The 16153-nt window shown below is 40.0% G+C and overlaps 2 protein-coding genes across 12 annotated transcripts in view; one reads left to right on the plus strand and one right to left on the minus strand.

Annotated features, from left to right (window-relative positions):
• Positions 1–72: 72 nt before the first annotated feature.
• LOC148714748 (uncharacterized) lies at positions 73–7882 on the minus strand. Its single transcript, XM_088716087.1, has 5 exons — positions 7676–7882; positions 7245–7588; positions 6979–7125; positions 6174–6267; positions 73–2294 (listed from the first exon to the last, which is right to left on the minus strand). The coding sequence occupies exons 2-5, from the start codon at positions 7541–7543 to the stop codon at positions 2247–2249; spliced, it is 588 nt and encodes a 195-aa protein (XP_088572213.1). The 5' UTR covers positions 7544–7588; positions 7676–7882; the 3' UTR covers positions 73–2246.
• A 3741-nt stretch (positions 7883–11623) lies between these two features.
• Positions 11624–16153, plus strand: part of POL{LAMBDA} (DNA polymerase lambda (POLL)) — a 28481-nt gene continuing 23951 nt past the window's right edge. For 6 of the 11 annotated variants that reach the window (XM_088716089.1, XM_088716094.1, XM_088716091.1 and 3 more), the window contains exons 1-2: positions 11629–11873; positions 14215–14352. In XM_088716089.1, the coding sequence (XP_088572215.1) occupies positions 11760–11873; positions 14215–14352 (252 nt within the window). In that variant the 5' untranslated portion in view covers positions 11629–11759. Of the gene's footprint in view, positions 11874–12459; positions 12700–14214; positions 14353–16153 lie in introns of all 11 variants that reach the window. The other 5 variants (XM_088716098.1, XM_088716096.1, XM_088716092.1 and 2 more) reach the window with 4 other exon arrangements.

Below are 16153 nucleotides of genomic sequence, written 5' to 3' on the forward strand. Positions count from 1 at the left end.
ACTCCTTTCCCATTGATGCACCTGTGATGAGTGTAAACCCTAGTGCAAAATATTGTAGTGCATAAAGCCATGAGACTCAACACTGTAAATACATTTCATTTTTAATTAAAAAGAGGAACTTATCAATTCACAAGAATATACATATTAGAAAAAATTCATAGCCAGAAATCTAATCCAACAATTCATCGATTAAAAAAAATAATCATCAGTTTAGCTTCACAAGTGAATGCCTAATCTGGCACCATGGCCAAAGTATGAACATCAAGTCCACTGACTCTGTGCAAAAACACCAGCATGGAAACAAAAATTCTAGCCGCCCAATGAACCAAGCACATGCCCAAACCCCAACACCTGCTTGCCAGAGTCACCACCACCGTACTCCTTTCCACAAAAAAAGGCGCGACAACCCCTCTCATAGGCCACGACGACAACGTCTTCAAGCAACAGAGAGAAAATAATGTCATAGTACAATAGACCAAGTTTGCTCTACCTCTCCCTCCTTTTCTCTCTCTTTGCGTGTGTTTCCTGGTTTAGTTGAGAGGTGGGTTATATCAGGGCAGCAATGTCCAAGAATGACCATCCTACGATTCAGGTTAAACAATTAAACACCAGTATTTTTCATGCCCCATTGACAAGAAGGTAACTCCAGGTGACTAACAAATGCCAAGACAAGGTATCAAGGAGAACCCAAGAGTGACAAGGCTGAGCTGCTTCTTTTTTTTTTGAGAAAGAGAGGGGGAGAAGGGGGGGTGGGCATGTATATGTATATGTACATATGCGCACCCACACACACACACATATATGTATGTATGTATGTATGTATATGCATTTATATGCATCAAATTATGGGTATATGTATATGCATGTGTATATATACATAAAAGTGTATATATACATTTATGCATACATATCTATAAATATATGTATGTGTATAAATGTGTTAGTGTGTGTATTATGTCTATCTATATACATGTATATACATATATATAACATAAGCATATACATATATGTATATGTATGCATTTGCAAATATATATTATATGCTCAAAATATACATAATGTTATGACAGTATATACATACATACAAACATATATGTATGTATGTATGTATGTTTCCACATTCAAGATATACAAAAGAACCCCAATATCAGGTTTTATGTTAATCAATCGTCACACTTTAGGGTAACCAAATAGACATCAATAACAACTCCATTTAGACCTGTGCATGAGGCTCTACAGAGTCTAGGGAGAGAGATATATACAGTCTTACCCTCGCATGCGGAGAAGTTGTTTCAATATTTCAAACCCATGACACCCATGTGATAATTGAGCAACCTTACCATTGCACCAAGGCTCGCCATTTATAGAAACAAATGTTATTGTTAAATTGTATATTAAATTTTGTATTACATTATTCTCTCGTGGTTCATACTTTATACTCACCTATGATATGGGAGGACCATGGTCCCTTGTAGTTTGTATATAGTGGCATATTACCCTTGATAGTATATCCACTACAAGCAATCTTCCAGTAAATGCCACTAAAGGCACTACCGCATAGCACCAGCCAACTAGAAAGACTTCCAACAATCTCATATCAAGCTACTATGACAAATTAGAGATCCCAATTACCATCAAAACAATGGTTATACCAACCAAAAAATAGCATCAAATCAACTAAATAATAACATCTAGTAAGGTTTAATGATGCCGCATCCATAGTCACTTCCAATCTAGGAAACGAAAAGCACATGAAGCACATGACCTGGTCCTTATAAGTTCGAGTCAGAATAAGCCCGGAAAAAAATTCATGTTGCTACCTATTTCACTTTGTTCTCCAAACAGAAGAAAAACAACAATTTTGAGCTTAAGAATAGAAAAGCAAATAACTACTTCTAAAACAAACGGAAATGACAGTCTTCCAACAGAATGCATGACCAAAATAGGCAATGGCTGTATGCATGAACTGAATTTCTAACAAGATCCTGAAAAGTGAATCTTGACCTTCCAAAAAGGTGGTTCTCATCTCCAGTTCCCTAACTCTTTCTCCACTCCACGTTAACAATCTCGACGATTCATTAATCTGCCTTTCAAACTGAAAGACAAAATCTCTTAATGATATATTTCAAAATTATTGTCAGAATCTATTTGAACTAGCTCACTTACATCAGAAAGTTTAGCAGACATATCTGCCTCAACATCCATATGCATTTTACGTGGTTTGACAAGGGTCTTAACTTTGGCACTCAACTCCTCATTAAGCCACATTTATGCTGTTCAAGCAGTTCTTTCTCCTGCTCATGAAAATATACTAAAGTAAGCATTATCCGTTCTATTTTCATAATCAATTCAACAAAGTAATTGACAAGATACTACAAATGGCTGACTCATTCCCCGTGCATTGAAGAGACGACCTAAGTCTTTGCTTGGGGTGGGGGGGGATAAAGAATCATGGAGCAAGAAACAACCATGCAAAGCTGCATAAATCTTTAAATGGTTTTAAAATATATAACAATACCCACGAATATTACCAAAATACAGGGGGAATGCAAATTAATATTGGCTATTTTTCATATTTAATTAGAATAAGATGCAGACCTCATGACTATTAAATGTATAAATTATCTGAAGGGAAGATTTGAATTATCTTCATAACATAACCTATACCTGAACTAAACACAACAATGAGTATGGAAGGGAAAGCAAAAGAACATTCTAGAAGAAAGATACAAAAATGCATCCTATTTCTGACTTCCTCCAAGTGGAATGCAATAAAAAAGCCGTATGCAAAGTTCAGACCGGCTGGGATTTCATCTTTCAAAGCCATAGAGGTTAGGTGAGATTATCATATATTGATAGCTTTACATGCTCGTGTCACAACAGGCTAGGCTAAACTGAATAAGAGCATAGTTGTTGGTTAGATCTCATAAAGTATGTCATAGGGCATGGCTTGCTATTATCTCCATGTTATCTCGCAAACACTTTATAAGTTCAGCTTTTAGATCAAAAAAGATTTCTAATATTATATGAACCAAGAAATTAAAGAATAGTAATTCCACAAAACTTTCATTTTCAGGATTAAGTGCAGAACTATTTATAGATTAGCTAACTTTTATAGTGAAATTACACAATTTACAATTTTTCACGAATAACTTCACAGGACTCATAGCTAAGCCAGTAGGCTTATTACTATGAAGACATGGCAATTCATAATTAGTTAAGTTTTATTGGTGAAGATATATAAGATCATAAATGGCCCATTTTTATATACCCAAACTTTGGAGAGCTCTTAGCCTTTAGTAGTTTGATTGCATTTATGGTAACAACATGATATTTTAGCAACCTTGGCATCCCAACAACGGATTCATGAAAACTGATAGATTGAAACTAAAATATGGAACTTAAACCAAAGTAATAGGTGGTACAGGCGTCAATAAAAGGTTGTTTATAAATAACAGAAAACTAGTGAGCCAAAGTACTTCATTAGATGACAAGATATTGGAGTGGAATGAAAAATTGTCAATAGAAAAACTGGTGCGAACACTAGTCCCAGATCATTGATCAGACACGTGTACAGTCGCAGGCACAGGAAGGCAGCCCACCCAGTGATACTTTGGCTGGGTGACAGATTATGAGAGAGAGAGAGTTTTTTATGTTTTATTTGTTGGGTACTTTGGTCTTTTTCTAAAAGGATATTTTGGTTTGTCTTTCCTTTTTAGTTTTTGCCTATATAAAGGCTTGTAACGCTTTGTTAAAGGGATGATGATTAATTTTGAGAGCTTCCTCATATTTTCTTTTGTTGGTGGATTCCGACACCCCGTTGATGGATTCCGTGGGTTTAGTTACCATTATTCGTTGGATTCTGGACGCCCTATTGGTGGATTCCTAGGATTTGCATCGTCCAGGATGTTGTTCTGCATCAAATTGGCATCAAAGCCGAAGATCCTACTACTCATCATTTGATTATCCTTCGCCGCTTCGTCGAAGATCCTAGTTTATGGACGGTCCACCTCCACTCCCACTTCCTCACGTGTACTACGCATTTCCTCACTTATTCTTTGATCAAGCACTCGCACCGCGAACAACGGATCGTATCGAAATCCGTCGCTCATCAAGCACAACAAGTTTTGAACTTGGAGAAGACTTCGACGACCTCGCCAAGCCGCAAGGAAAGATCATTGCCATCGCTGAGCCGCATGAAGAGATCATCGTCGTCGAACAACAAGAAGAACTCATTGTCACCGCTGAACCACGAAGCGAGATTCGGCGGCCATCTTCTCCAGTTCCTCCATCGTCACCGTCGTGTTGTTTTTGCATCATCTAATAGACGCCGGCCGCCAGTCCTTCACCATCTTCATCGTCGCCATCGCCTTAGTTAACAAAAAAAAAAGGCAAACAGAGAGCACCGAAAAAAAAAGGCAAACAGAGAGTGCCAAAAAAAAAAGGCAAACAAAAAGAAAAAGACTAACAGATTTCAGTTTCTTTTTTCCAAATCTCGAAATCCATCCCCACTTCTTTCCTTTTTCTTCCCTTCACGCGTCCCACCACCCAATGAAGTGTAATTATTTTGCTTAACAGATTATAGCTCATCTAGAATTTGAATTTGGCTAACAAATTTCAGATTTGGCCTTCCCCCCAAATATCTTTGAAACTAAATTTGCTCCTCAAATTCCAACAATCCATAATATTTTCCCTAAATTCGAAATCCATCACCACTTCCTTCCTTTTCTTCCCTCCACGTGTCCCACCAACCAAGAAAAGTGTAATTAGTTTCCTTAACAAATTACAGCTAATCTAGAATTGGAATTTGGCTAACAAATCTCAAATTTGGTCCTTCCCCCCAAATATCTTTGAAACTAAATTTGCTCCTCAAGTTCCAACCATCCATAACAATCCAAACAACCCAAATCCACATGATTTTGTTACAAGAATTTTTTTCCACTGAACTAGCGTAATTTTTTTGTCCTTCTCCCACCACTCCACCTCCGCTGCCACTACCCACCTCGACGCCGCATCCCATCTGCACGATGCCGCCACCACTGTATCTAGGGTTTCGATTGAACTGCCGGATGAAGGTCTTCCACCGAGGCTCGGCCGCGAGCTCCAACCACTCCTGCACCTTCATCACAGCTCTCCACCACCTGCCCTCCGCCGACGGCCTCCTCTCGTCACCCCTATTCGATGCTTGTATCCACTGCCACCGCTCGACGGAAGACGGTGCCGACGAAGAGTGCCCGTCGGACCAGGGGATCTAGAAGCAGCAGCATCTCCGCACGAAAACGGAATTGGTCGTCGACGCCTCATCATGCGACACTGAGTAGATCTTCACCTCGAATGTTCCAGATCATCGATCAGACACGTGTATAGTCGCAAGTACAGGAGGGCAGCCCACCTAGTGATACTTTGGCTGGGTGACAGATTATGAGAGAAAGTTTTTTATGTTTTATTTGTTGGGTACTTTGATCTTTTTCAGTAAGGATATTTTGGTTTGTCTTTCTTTTTTAGTTTTTGCCTATATAAAGGTTTGTAAGGCTTTGTTAAAGGGACGATGATTAATTCTGAGAGCTTCTTCATATTTTCTTTTGTTGGTGGATTCCGACACCCCGTTGGTGGATTCCGCAGGTTTAGTTACCATTGTTCGGTAGATTCTGGACACCCTATTGATAGATTCCTAGGATTTGCATCGTCTGGGACGTTGTTCTGCATCAAAAACAAATCAATACCATTTTGGTTATGAAACAGAATTTTGTATACATGCTAACGAGTTGGGTTAATGGATCATATTAGGTCTTATAATAAGTTAAGTTGGGCCTAGCCTAATAATATCTACTTGTCTGTTTTCTACTTAATTGCAATTAGGTTCAGGTTGTGTCCATCATCCATGATGCAAATTAAAATTAGAATTTATCCTGGTCCTAACAACAAGTTAAATAGCTTGGCTTGATTAGATCTTCTCAAGACGGTCCAAGCCAAATTTCATAGAGACACAAACAATTAATAACCCTAACAATAGAATGTTAGACAAATTAAGAAGATATCATGAATTTCATTTCTATAAATAGCTGTAGCAATCAAAGGACGACACCAGCATAAGTCAAACAAATATTAGTATAAATTCAAGTATCCATATATCCCAACCATAAAGCAAGACATTCACAAGACATTGGTCTGACCTGAGTAACACGAATCCATGTCGCACAACAATGCACCAATTCTGCTTCAATATCATGCAGCCTAGCCTCCTTTGCAGTAGCGTTGTCCGTCAAACTAGCATGTTGAGAAGGGAAAAGAAGACATTTACTTGTTTCAGGCTACAAAATAAATACCACAGTAAATCCAACTTCATGGAAGACAACATTGTGATGTCTTCCATAACGAGCAACCCAAATAAAGATGCAATAGGCAAAAGAGTGCTAATATATCATAACACTATACTGTTGCAAATCATAACTCTTAGATTGACTATATGCACGTAGGAATATAAATGTTTTTTAAACAAACTGCCAGCTTACAAAATCATCGTCTTTAATAATCACCAGGTTGAACTAATAGCACCTATTTAAGCTAGTAATAACAAGGCACTCTGCAAAAAGCTTCTTCCAGCATCAAGGACATCTAGAATATATGCAAGACATCTACTCTTTTCTTTTTAGCACTCGTTGGAAGCATAGGCGACGTCGCTTCACCTTATAACAAAACTCAAAAACGTTATGTATGTTAAAATTGATATGATATGTGCTTTCAACAGAAAACTGTATCAAATCTTATTAATACTAAGGTCGCACTATATAGGGCTTTGATAAACTTGACCTCTCTTTAGTGGAAGGTTGGGAAGGATGAAATGTTTAGAGCATAAGGGAGACAAAAATTCATCAAATCTAAAAAGAAAGCTTTATATATCAAAATGCCTTCTGGTTCTTACTCTAATGTATGCCATTCTATAAGTACAAGCATCGATGAAAATGGAAGTGTACTCACGATCTTGTCGAGATAGTTCTGGATGGTGGCATTTTTCTCCCTGATCTCCGCATCTTTTTGCTCCACCAATTCCAGAAGCTGGCGCTTGGATTTGTGGTGTTCCACCGTTTCCAAGGACAGTATCTCTGTCTCTTGATCCCTTCCAACCTGAAAACATCCAAGAATCAAGAAAGCAAATGAGAAGAAAGGTAATCGGGAGAAATAGCGCAAGAAACCTTGAGAACAGTCAAGAATCGCGAATCGAGAAAGCAAAGAGGAGTGCTTACGGCCTTGAGATGGAGATGGTGCTTCTCGGCCTGGACCTCTGCGAGTTCGGAGAGCCTCTGCTCGACGGAGGCGGAGAACTGGGCGTTCTCGGACCGCAGCCGAGCAAGGTCGTCGGAGAGGGACTCGTACCTCTCCTCCAAGAGGGCGCAGGTCTGCTATGTGGCGATGGTGGAGGCATCCTTCTCTGCCTTGGCGGTGTCGACCTGGAGGCCGAGATCCCGGATGCCGCCCTCCCCACCACCGCCGCGGTGTCGTGGGAGAGGAGCCGGAACCCCTCCTCGGAGAGGAACAGCGACATGATCGGTGGCAAACGACGGTCTCCCTCGGGAGGAGAGCAAGAACCCTAGAGTTTTGAAGCCAGAAGTCAGGAGGTGGAGAGGAGGGAGGGCAGGCGAAGGCAAGAACGAGAGCGGAAATCAAGAAGACGAACGCAATCGCAAGGCGGTGCGGGGTGATGGAGTTGCAACCGGCGACTCAATCACCTCTTCCAAAATCTCCATAAATTTCCGAGTCTCCTCCGCTCGATATATCTCAGAAGCTCTCCTCCCTCTTCCTCTATCTTTCCCGGTGGCCACCGCACCACGTCAGCTGAGCGCCGCCGCCGAACTCCCGTCTCCCCTCTTCACCAATTTGATTTAGGGGCATGAGGCCGTATTCCTAATATTTTAATTTTGGCTTTCGTTTAGGCTTTTAAAATGAAGATGTCATTAATTATATTTTAATAATATTAAAATAGATAAATTTGGCCTAATGCTTCAGAACATATTTTTTAAATTTTTAATAAAATAATAATTAATTTATTAAATTTAATTATGATATCTATTTTATACTTAGTTAAATAAGCCAGAATTATTATGATAGCAATTATTTTAAAATTATTATATATTATGTTATGAAATTTAGAAAATATGACTAAAAAAATTATAAAATTTATTTTATATGTATAAATTTTCAGCACGGCTATGATCTCGCTCCATCAATGAAAATTATTTGTTAGCCTTGTCGACTTTAAAGACTAATACATGAAGAGACTAATAATTTTTTTATGAATAATTAAATAATGAAAATTTTTTTGACCATTACCTTCCCCTATATAATTTTTATTGTTCAATTAAATATTCATACTTTTTAATATTCATATCTTGTTTCATACGCATCTCCTATTCTTTAAAGATTTTTTATGTACTTATAAAACACACTTAGATGCACATTCTAACTAGCTATTTTCTTTTTTTTTTTTTTTGTTATCATTTTATAAAGACGAAACATTTGTTTGCCCTGCCACACTCATTGTCATTGCCATATAGTGAACCCTCCTTCCAAATGAGCTGGCTTGCATATGAGGACTGTTGGTGGAAAAATGGACCACCCCACAAATGTAATTATAGCACCCAAATCCATCAGCAAGCTCGAGCTCATCCCAAGTGATGGAGCTCTTCCGCTCTCGAGCTCATCCTAAGTGATCGGGCTCTTCCGCTCTCGAGCTCATCCTAAGTGATGGAGCTCTTCCGCTCTCGAGCTCATCCTAAGTGATCGGGCTCTTCCGCTCTCGAGCTCATCCTAAGTGATGGAGCTCTTCCGCTCTCGAGCTCATCCTAAGTGATCGGGCTCTTCCGCTCTCGAGCTCATCCTAAGTGATCGGGCTCTTCCGCTCTCGAGCTCATCCTAAGTGATGGAGCTCTTCCGCTCTCGAGCTCATCCAAGTGATCGAGCTCTTCCGCTCTCGAGCTCGTCCAAGTGATCGAGCTCATAGGCCGAGCACAGCAGGCCGAGCACAGCAGGCCGAGCACAGAGAGCCGAGGCCAGAGAGCCGAGGCCAGAAGGCCGAGACCAGAGAGCGCCGACCAGGAAGGCGCTCGACTAGAAGGCGCCGACCAGAGTGCACGCCAAGAGGTGCCCAACCAAAATAAGCTGCTCGGTTAGAAAGTGCCGACCAAAGACAGCGCCGAGGCGCTCTGCTAGAAGGTGCTCGCCTAAAGGGCGCCGACCAGGAGTACTCAAAGCAGCCCCGCCACAGGGCGCCCCATTGGGCGATCAGCTCGGCTCGGCACCCTTGCCGAGCCGATGCCTTAACCAAATGTTCAACCTCCGCCTAAAGTCCAAGGGACTTGACAACTCCTACGGCTTGCGACCTGCCACTATCTCCAAGCCATCAAGGCATAAGATCTCCTCAGGCGTTCGGCACGACCTGCCATTAATGCATGAGACTCCCTCAAGTCTCCGATGCACTCAGGCATTTAATGAACACGGCCCAAGACGATCTCCGGATCACTGAACCATCAGAATGTATGGCTCTCCCTGACCGCCGGTTCATTCGGTAATAAATGCACTTACCATCCACGGACCCCAGGCCCACCACAGCCGGCGGTTCAACCACTCCAACAGGTCCGATCGACCGTGACAACTCCCTGATTCCGGTCTGATCCGGTCCCGTTCCCCATTACGCCATTAATGGGCCAAATCATGCCCAATTATTACAAAACAGGACAAACCTCCTGTCACCTCCCAGGTAACAAAAATCCTCCTATAAAAGGAAACCTGGAGGGAAAAGGGAGGGAGGACCAAAAACCAGAGAAAAAACCCGGAGCTGGAGTGAACCCTCCTAGACCGGGGGAAAAAGGAAGAAAACAGCACAGACACAATTGAACACAAGATTCTCTTTGTCTTCTCCACATACTCTCTCCCCTGCTCTCTCCACATACTTGCCCCCTCTGACTTAGGCATCGGAGGGCCGGCGCCGGGGAGCCCGGCCACCGATTTTCTTTGCAGGACTTGCACACCCCCCGCAGCGGAGGACGCAGCCAGCCGGCGCACCGCCGTCCGCCCCCTGCAGCAGCGGAGCTCCTCCTTCCCCGGCTTCACGGCGGCCCCCGGGTCCAATTTCCAGCAACAAGGACCATGCTCTACCATGGATCAACCTATGGACACATGACATCATAAATAAAAAGGTATAAAAATATAAATATAAAATTATAAAAAATATGAATAAATATCTAAATATTTTATAATATCAGTGGTAAGAATAACAACAATAAAAATTCAGATTTTTGCATATACATCATTGCAAATATTGCTTCTTTCATATTTACTATCTAAAAAATAATATTTATTAATGTACATGCTCAAGTTTTTCTATTTACGCAACAATATATTTTTTATTAGATTTTTGACCAATAGCACCATCAAAGTTTTAAATTCTGTGGGACGAGAATATCACAGTTTTCTCTATGGAACGGAATTTCCTATTATCCCACCTTATTTCGGTGGCAGTCCTAGTTGAGAGTATGGTAGATACCCTCCATCTCTCTTGTATTCTTTTTTTCTTTTTTTTTTCTTTTTTTTTCTTTTTTTTCCTTACATTTTTTTCTTTCTTTTTTCTTATTCTTTCTTTTCTTATCCTTTTCTTTGTTTTTTTATTCTTTACTGTTCTTCTTCTTTCTCTTTCCTTTCTCATTTCTTTCCTTTATTTTATGCTTCTCTCTCTCTCTCTCTCTCTCTCTCTCTCTCTCTCTCTCTCTCTCTCTCTCTCTCTTTGCTTTTATTTCTCTTTTTCCTCTGCATATTATTCTTTCCTTTCGTTTTCCCTTCTTTTTCTTCTTCTTTTTCCACATGGATGGATTTTGGAGTTTTAATCTCGTTCTAATCTCATTTTTTTTCATAAGAATTAGGACATATGCTCTCCATCCCGCTAGGACCTAAAATCTTAGGGTGCTACAACATAATTATTTTGATTGCAAAATGACACCATTACTATTTTGCACCCAAAAATTAATGTTAAGTTTGTATGTCGAAGAGCTGTATTGGCAAAGCATATCCAGTAGCTAGAGTCTAAGAGCCACGTTGAATTTAGATTTAGTTTTAAGTTTCTACGTGATCCAATTTGCATGCAAATCCACAAAAAAAATGATTGTGAGCATATACAATCTACATTCATGTATAGGTGGCTTCACATATGAACACTAAAACCTTGCAAATCTATTGATGTACACCTTCCTAAGGGCAATTTCGACTTTCTAGATAAAATAAAGATTTTGCAAATACCATTAATTTAACTAGATATAAAAGTTAATTTTACAAACTATTAAGCGTAAATATAATAAATATAAATTTTAAGTTTTTTTTGCAATTTATCCTTTTTTTTTTTCCTCGCACATTACTTCTCGCTACAAAAACTCTTACGTGGATTGTTATAACGGTTATATTTTTAAGGTAAAATAACCGTTATTATAGTAATATCAAACAACTCCTAATTGCAGAGGTTTGGATAATAACGGCCGTTAACGACGTTTTTTCTGAGATTGGTATCGAAACCTGTTTTTCAGGAGGGCAAGAGTAAGAGCGTGCCGTCTATACAGCGCGATTACTCGTGTCAACATCCACCGCTTTCCAGTAATAGTATTGGGAGAGTCGAAAGCACCGCTTGGGTTCTCTCCCTCTCGCAGTAGGAAAATCCCCTCCCCTTATTAAAGGGCTGGAGGCGCTGCTCGTCCAGTCGCCCTCCCTTTGAAACAGAGATGGCGCCCAGGGCTTCCCAGAAGCGGCGCCTTCCGTCCGCGGACCCCAAAGGCATGTTCCATGGCATGGTCGTCTTCCTTGTCCCCAAGGGCGTTCAGCCTCGAAGGCTTCAGGTATCTCTTTCACCACCCAACCTGGCTACTTCTTGATATTCGCACTGATGTCCAACCTAACAACTTTTTGATATCCACCATGTTCTTTCCATCTTCGCTGTCGTTACTGGATTCTTTCTAATCTTTGAATCTTTCTTGATTCTTCCTACTTTCAAGAATTGGGTCTGATGTCGTCTTTAGATTTTCAAGAACAGGGTTTAATGCCATTCAGATCTCCTCGAATTGTTTTTGTGGTTCTCCTTCCTTCTTCAATCAAGAACTTGGTCTAATGTCATTTAGATTGTCTTACTTAGATGATCTTGATGGGTTTTTGGCCATCTTTCTTTTTCCTTGAAAGAGTGGGGGAAAAAAAAGAGAACAACCGTGCTTAGGGTGCATGGCTTCTCGTCATAATTTAGGTTTTCTTGATCCAATTTCAACTTCAAGGAAGCATGTTCAAAAACCTGACTAATTTGAAACCGACTTCCTAAGGGCTCTTTGACCCTTAAACAAAACCATACAGGAGAAGGTAAACGAATAGAAGCCAGCATTAGAAACATTTATTTTGCTGTTTTTCACGTATTGAATTCAGCCAATGCTGTGACAGTAAAAAGCACAACAGTCACCAACAGCTGCACCAACAACATTGAGGTGGGTTACTGCAATGTCTGCAAATTGTCAGGAATCAGATGAGCATCGAATCTCTTTATATTTTATGAGATTGTTATTATTGGTTATTCAACATATTCTCTAAAGTGCTTCTGAGATTGGAACACCAGTTCTTCTTCAAGTTTCTTCTGCCCCCACAGGCTAGTAAAATTATGAGCGTGTTTCTTTGTTATCAGTGGTATGTAATACTTAAAAGTATCAGTGCTTCTTTTTCATTATGCACCTGTAAATTCATGTCTGCCCCACATTGGGAGATAGGGCAGATAGTGAACATCACATTTTTCTTCCCCAATATCTTCTTCCTCTTTATTGATCAACTGCTGTGAACAGTTTAGTAGAAGAGCTGACTATAATACTGTAAGCATGTTGTCTTGCAATGTTGTTTTGCATCTAGAAAATTTTGCACTCCAACTTAAGAAAATAATGAAGAATTTGTGGTAATGGTTAATTTTTTCCTATTCTCTTGGCTACATAAATGTCCTTCCATCATTGTTTTTTACTGTTTATCAATATCAGTATGAGTTATATTTAGTTTTATGATTACTATAAGCAACATACAAATTAAGTATGTATAATTGTGGTGGGTAGAAATAGGCCTGTTAACGAGCCGAGCCGAGCCCGAGCCTGGGCTTGGCTCGTTTCACAGAATCTCAGGCTCGGGTTTGGTACCGAGCTCTGTATTGGGCTCGAGCTTGCGCTTGCTTGGCACAGCAAAGGCTCGGGCTTGAGCTCGTAAAGCTCGTTTCAATTACGAGCTCAAGCCCGAGCCCGAGCCCGAGCCCGAGCTCGGGGATGGGGATGGGGCGGGCGGGGGAGAGAAGAAAGAAGGAAAGAAAAAAAGAAAGAAAAGAAGAAAAAGAGAAGAAAGAAGGAAAGAAAGAAAGAAAGAAAAAAGAAAAGAGAAGAAAGGACTCATCGGTTCGTCGTCATGTGTGGCGGCCGCAGGCACGGCCGAGGATGCGCCCTCCCGTGCGAGGGACTCCTCCCTTGATTCGCCGGTGGAGGAGGGCTTCTCCTCCCCTCCTCCGTCATGTTAGAACAGGAAGGAGGAGTCGGGAAAGAGAGGGAAAGAAAGGGGGAGAAAAGGAGAAGAAAGAGAGTCGGGAACGTTTTGGAGAAAGGAGAAGAGAAGAAAAAGAAAGAGAAGAAGGAGGGAACGGGTTAACGGGTTGGGTTCGGGTTAACGGGTTGAGTCCGAACCCGAACCAATCCAATCCGATTTAAAGAAATTAAATGGATTTGGGTTAGCTCGGGTTGGGTCTGATCTAAATTCAACTGGATTCAATCAGATTGGGATTTAAATTGATTAAGCTAAATAAAGTTTAATTGCGTTGAGTCCAAGTTTAATTGGGTCTGAACTCAATTAAATTGTTAATTGGACTGTGCCCTCATTTGGGCTTGTGAGCTGCTCAGGCTCGGATTTAAACGGGCCTCATTTTGGGCTCGGGCTCATTTGTCAAACAAGGCGAGCTTTTATCGAGCTGAGCCCGAGCTGAGCTCGAGCAGCTCGGCCTGTTAACAGGCCTAGATAGAAAAATATTCAATTTTGCTTTGGTTGCCTTTTCTGCCCCCCCCCCCCCCCCCCCCCCCCCCCCCCCCCCCCCCCCCCCAAAAAACCAACCAACACACACACACACACACACTACTCCAATTATCTTCACTAGGTATGTGATGTGTTGTATACATTATGTAGATATGGAAACAGAAGTTGACCCAGATGGGAGCTTTGGTTGAGGATAGTTTTTCAAAGAGGGTTACTCATGTTCTCGCTATGAACTCAAATGCACTCTTCCAACAAGTAAATCATGAACACTTGCAACGTTTTAAGGGGGTAAGTTCCTCTTGTAACTTTGTTATCTATTTATCGTATTATTCAATATCTTCTTTTCCTAATACATTAATTTCTTCTACATAGGAATTGCTTGAAAAACCATGGAAAGTGGTTGTTTGTTGTTTGCGATATTAACTTATGTTTTGAGAAATGGTGAAAGATGACCTTTTACTCTTTGTAGTTTATGACCATTATGAAGAATTAACAGATAAATCTGTGTTTAGTGGGAAATTGACAAATGAATGCATTTCTCACAATAATATGTGATTAATTTTGTATAGTTCTTCATGCTTGCATTTACCGTCTCGTATCATACCACGTACTGCCACTGTAGTAGGATGGTACCAGTACGGGATCCACGACCGAGACAGCGAACCTTAGTTGCAGCAATACTATGAATAACTCTTAATAAAAATATTTGTTGACTAAGGATCATAAAGCTGAACCTTTATAATGTGGTTATATAAAATTACATAGGGAAACACTAAAATTATATTGCATGTGAATGCAGTAGATGAAAGATTATCATATGATCATTCAACGCTGCGTAGTTCAATGGGTAACTTGTATCTTAAAACAGAAAAGAATTCAGGCCATATTGTTTCTTTCAATAAACATTTTCCAAGAAAGTTATAAATCAAGAAAAAGGAAAGGTATAAATCAAGAAAAAGTGGTGTGGTAGTTGTAGTATAATTTTAGGAATTGCAATTCATTTTGGCGTTTGGACTTGTCATACCCATCATAGTTAATTTGACCCCATCATATCGGACCTTGCATTTTTTCCTCGTAGTCTGGACTCTTTCCATGTTTTGGAGATTCTAAATGGCGATGCTTGTGTTGCATCACCATATACTGTGTAACCAGCAAAGCAGGTCTCACGTCTTACTAACTTGTCTTCCAGTTATGCCAACAAAGCTTTCTGTGCCCCACATAAAGTTAACAAAAATAGAGTATGGGAGAGGACTTGCTGATGAAAGTTAACAAAGATAATGTGATACTTAAGATATCCTACAACGGCGAAGAAGAAAGTAGCACAACAGACTTTGTTATAATTTTACGACAAATCAATATTCTCTAACAAGTTAGTAATATCATCCTTTTTTATTAGAGTTATAATCGGACTTGGTGAATATTTTAAGAATCCAAAAATAGATAACAAACATATGTTTGATGCGTAGCAAGTGATGCTTCAAGTTTGTGCTAGGCATCTGTTACATGTCTGGGCTGCTGTATAAAGACACCAGAGAATCTTCCTGAATATGTTCTGATAGTTTCCATGTCTTTGTTTCTTGTAGATCAGCTTACAGTTTTATCCTCTTGCATTGCTGTCTATTATAAAAGCATGAATCTGGATGATACATGGATGAGAACAGTTTTGAATTTTGATACTTCTTGAAGTAAGGATTTCCAGTTGGAGTTGTACTGTAATACAACTTCAAAAAGCCTGTTATTATCTACTTAGAGCCTGTTATTCTTTAATTAGGTTTGATTTCAATCGAGATGCATCAACTTCAGCCTGAGCGGCAAAGTATGTTGCATAGGTCAAGACAGATATTAAATCTTCCAGTTGTTACTATAGGAAAGATTACTCTTCCTAGAAAAGCCTGTCTATTAAAAGAACAAGGAAGTTTTCACTTATCAAAATTTTCTCTTACCACTTTTTTTTCTTCCTATTTACTCCTTTTTCAATGCTTAGACATATTCATTATCTATCATGCAATTTAAGTTTTGAAGTTTTTAAATGCTTTCTTTTGACTCTGTGATTTCTACATGCTTTATCTGACTTCATGTCCTCTTTCTG

The sequence above is a fragment of the Phoenix dactylifera genome, chromosome 2 (assembly GCF_051530095.1).
Source record: "Phoenix dactylifera cultivar Ajwa chromosome 2, Ajwa_hap1_PhDact_Kaust_v1.1, whole genome shotgun sequence".
Taxonomy (NCBI): Eukaryota; Viridiplantae; Streptophyta; class Magnoliopsida; order Arecales; family Arecaceae; genus Phoenix; species Phoenix dactylifera.

Coding starts and splice junctions, on each gene's coding strand:
- LOC148714748 (XM_088716087.1), bottom strand. CDS start 7,543: ATGTCGCTGTTCCTCTCCGAGGAGGGGTTCCGGCTCCTCTCCCACGAC. Junction 6,268..6,978: donor AGAACTATCTCGACAAGATC/GTGAGTACACTT, acceptor TCAACATGCTAG/TTTGACGGACAACGCTACTG. Junction 2,295..6,173: donor CATGGATTCGTGTTACTCAG/GTCAGACCAATG, acceptor TTTCATGAGCAG/GAGAAAGAACTGCTTGAACA.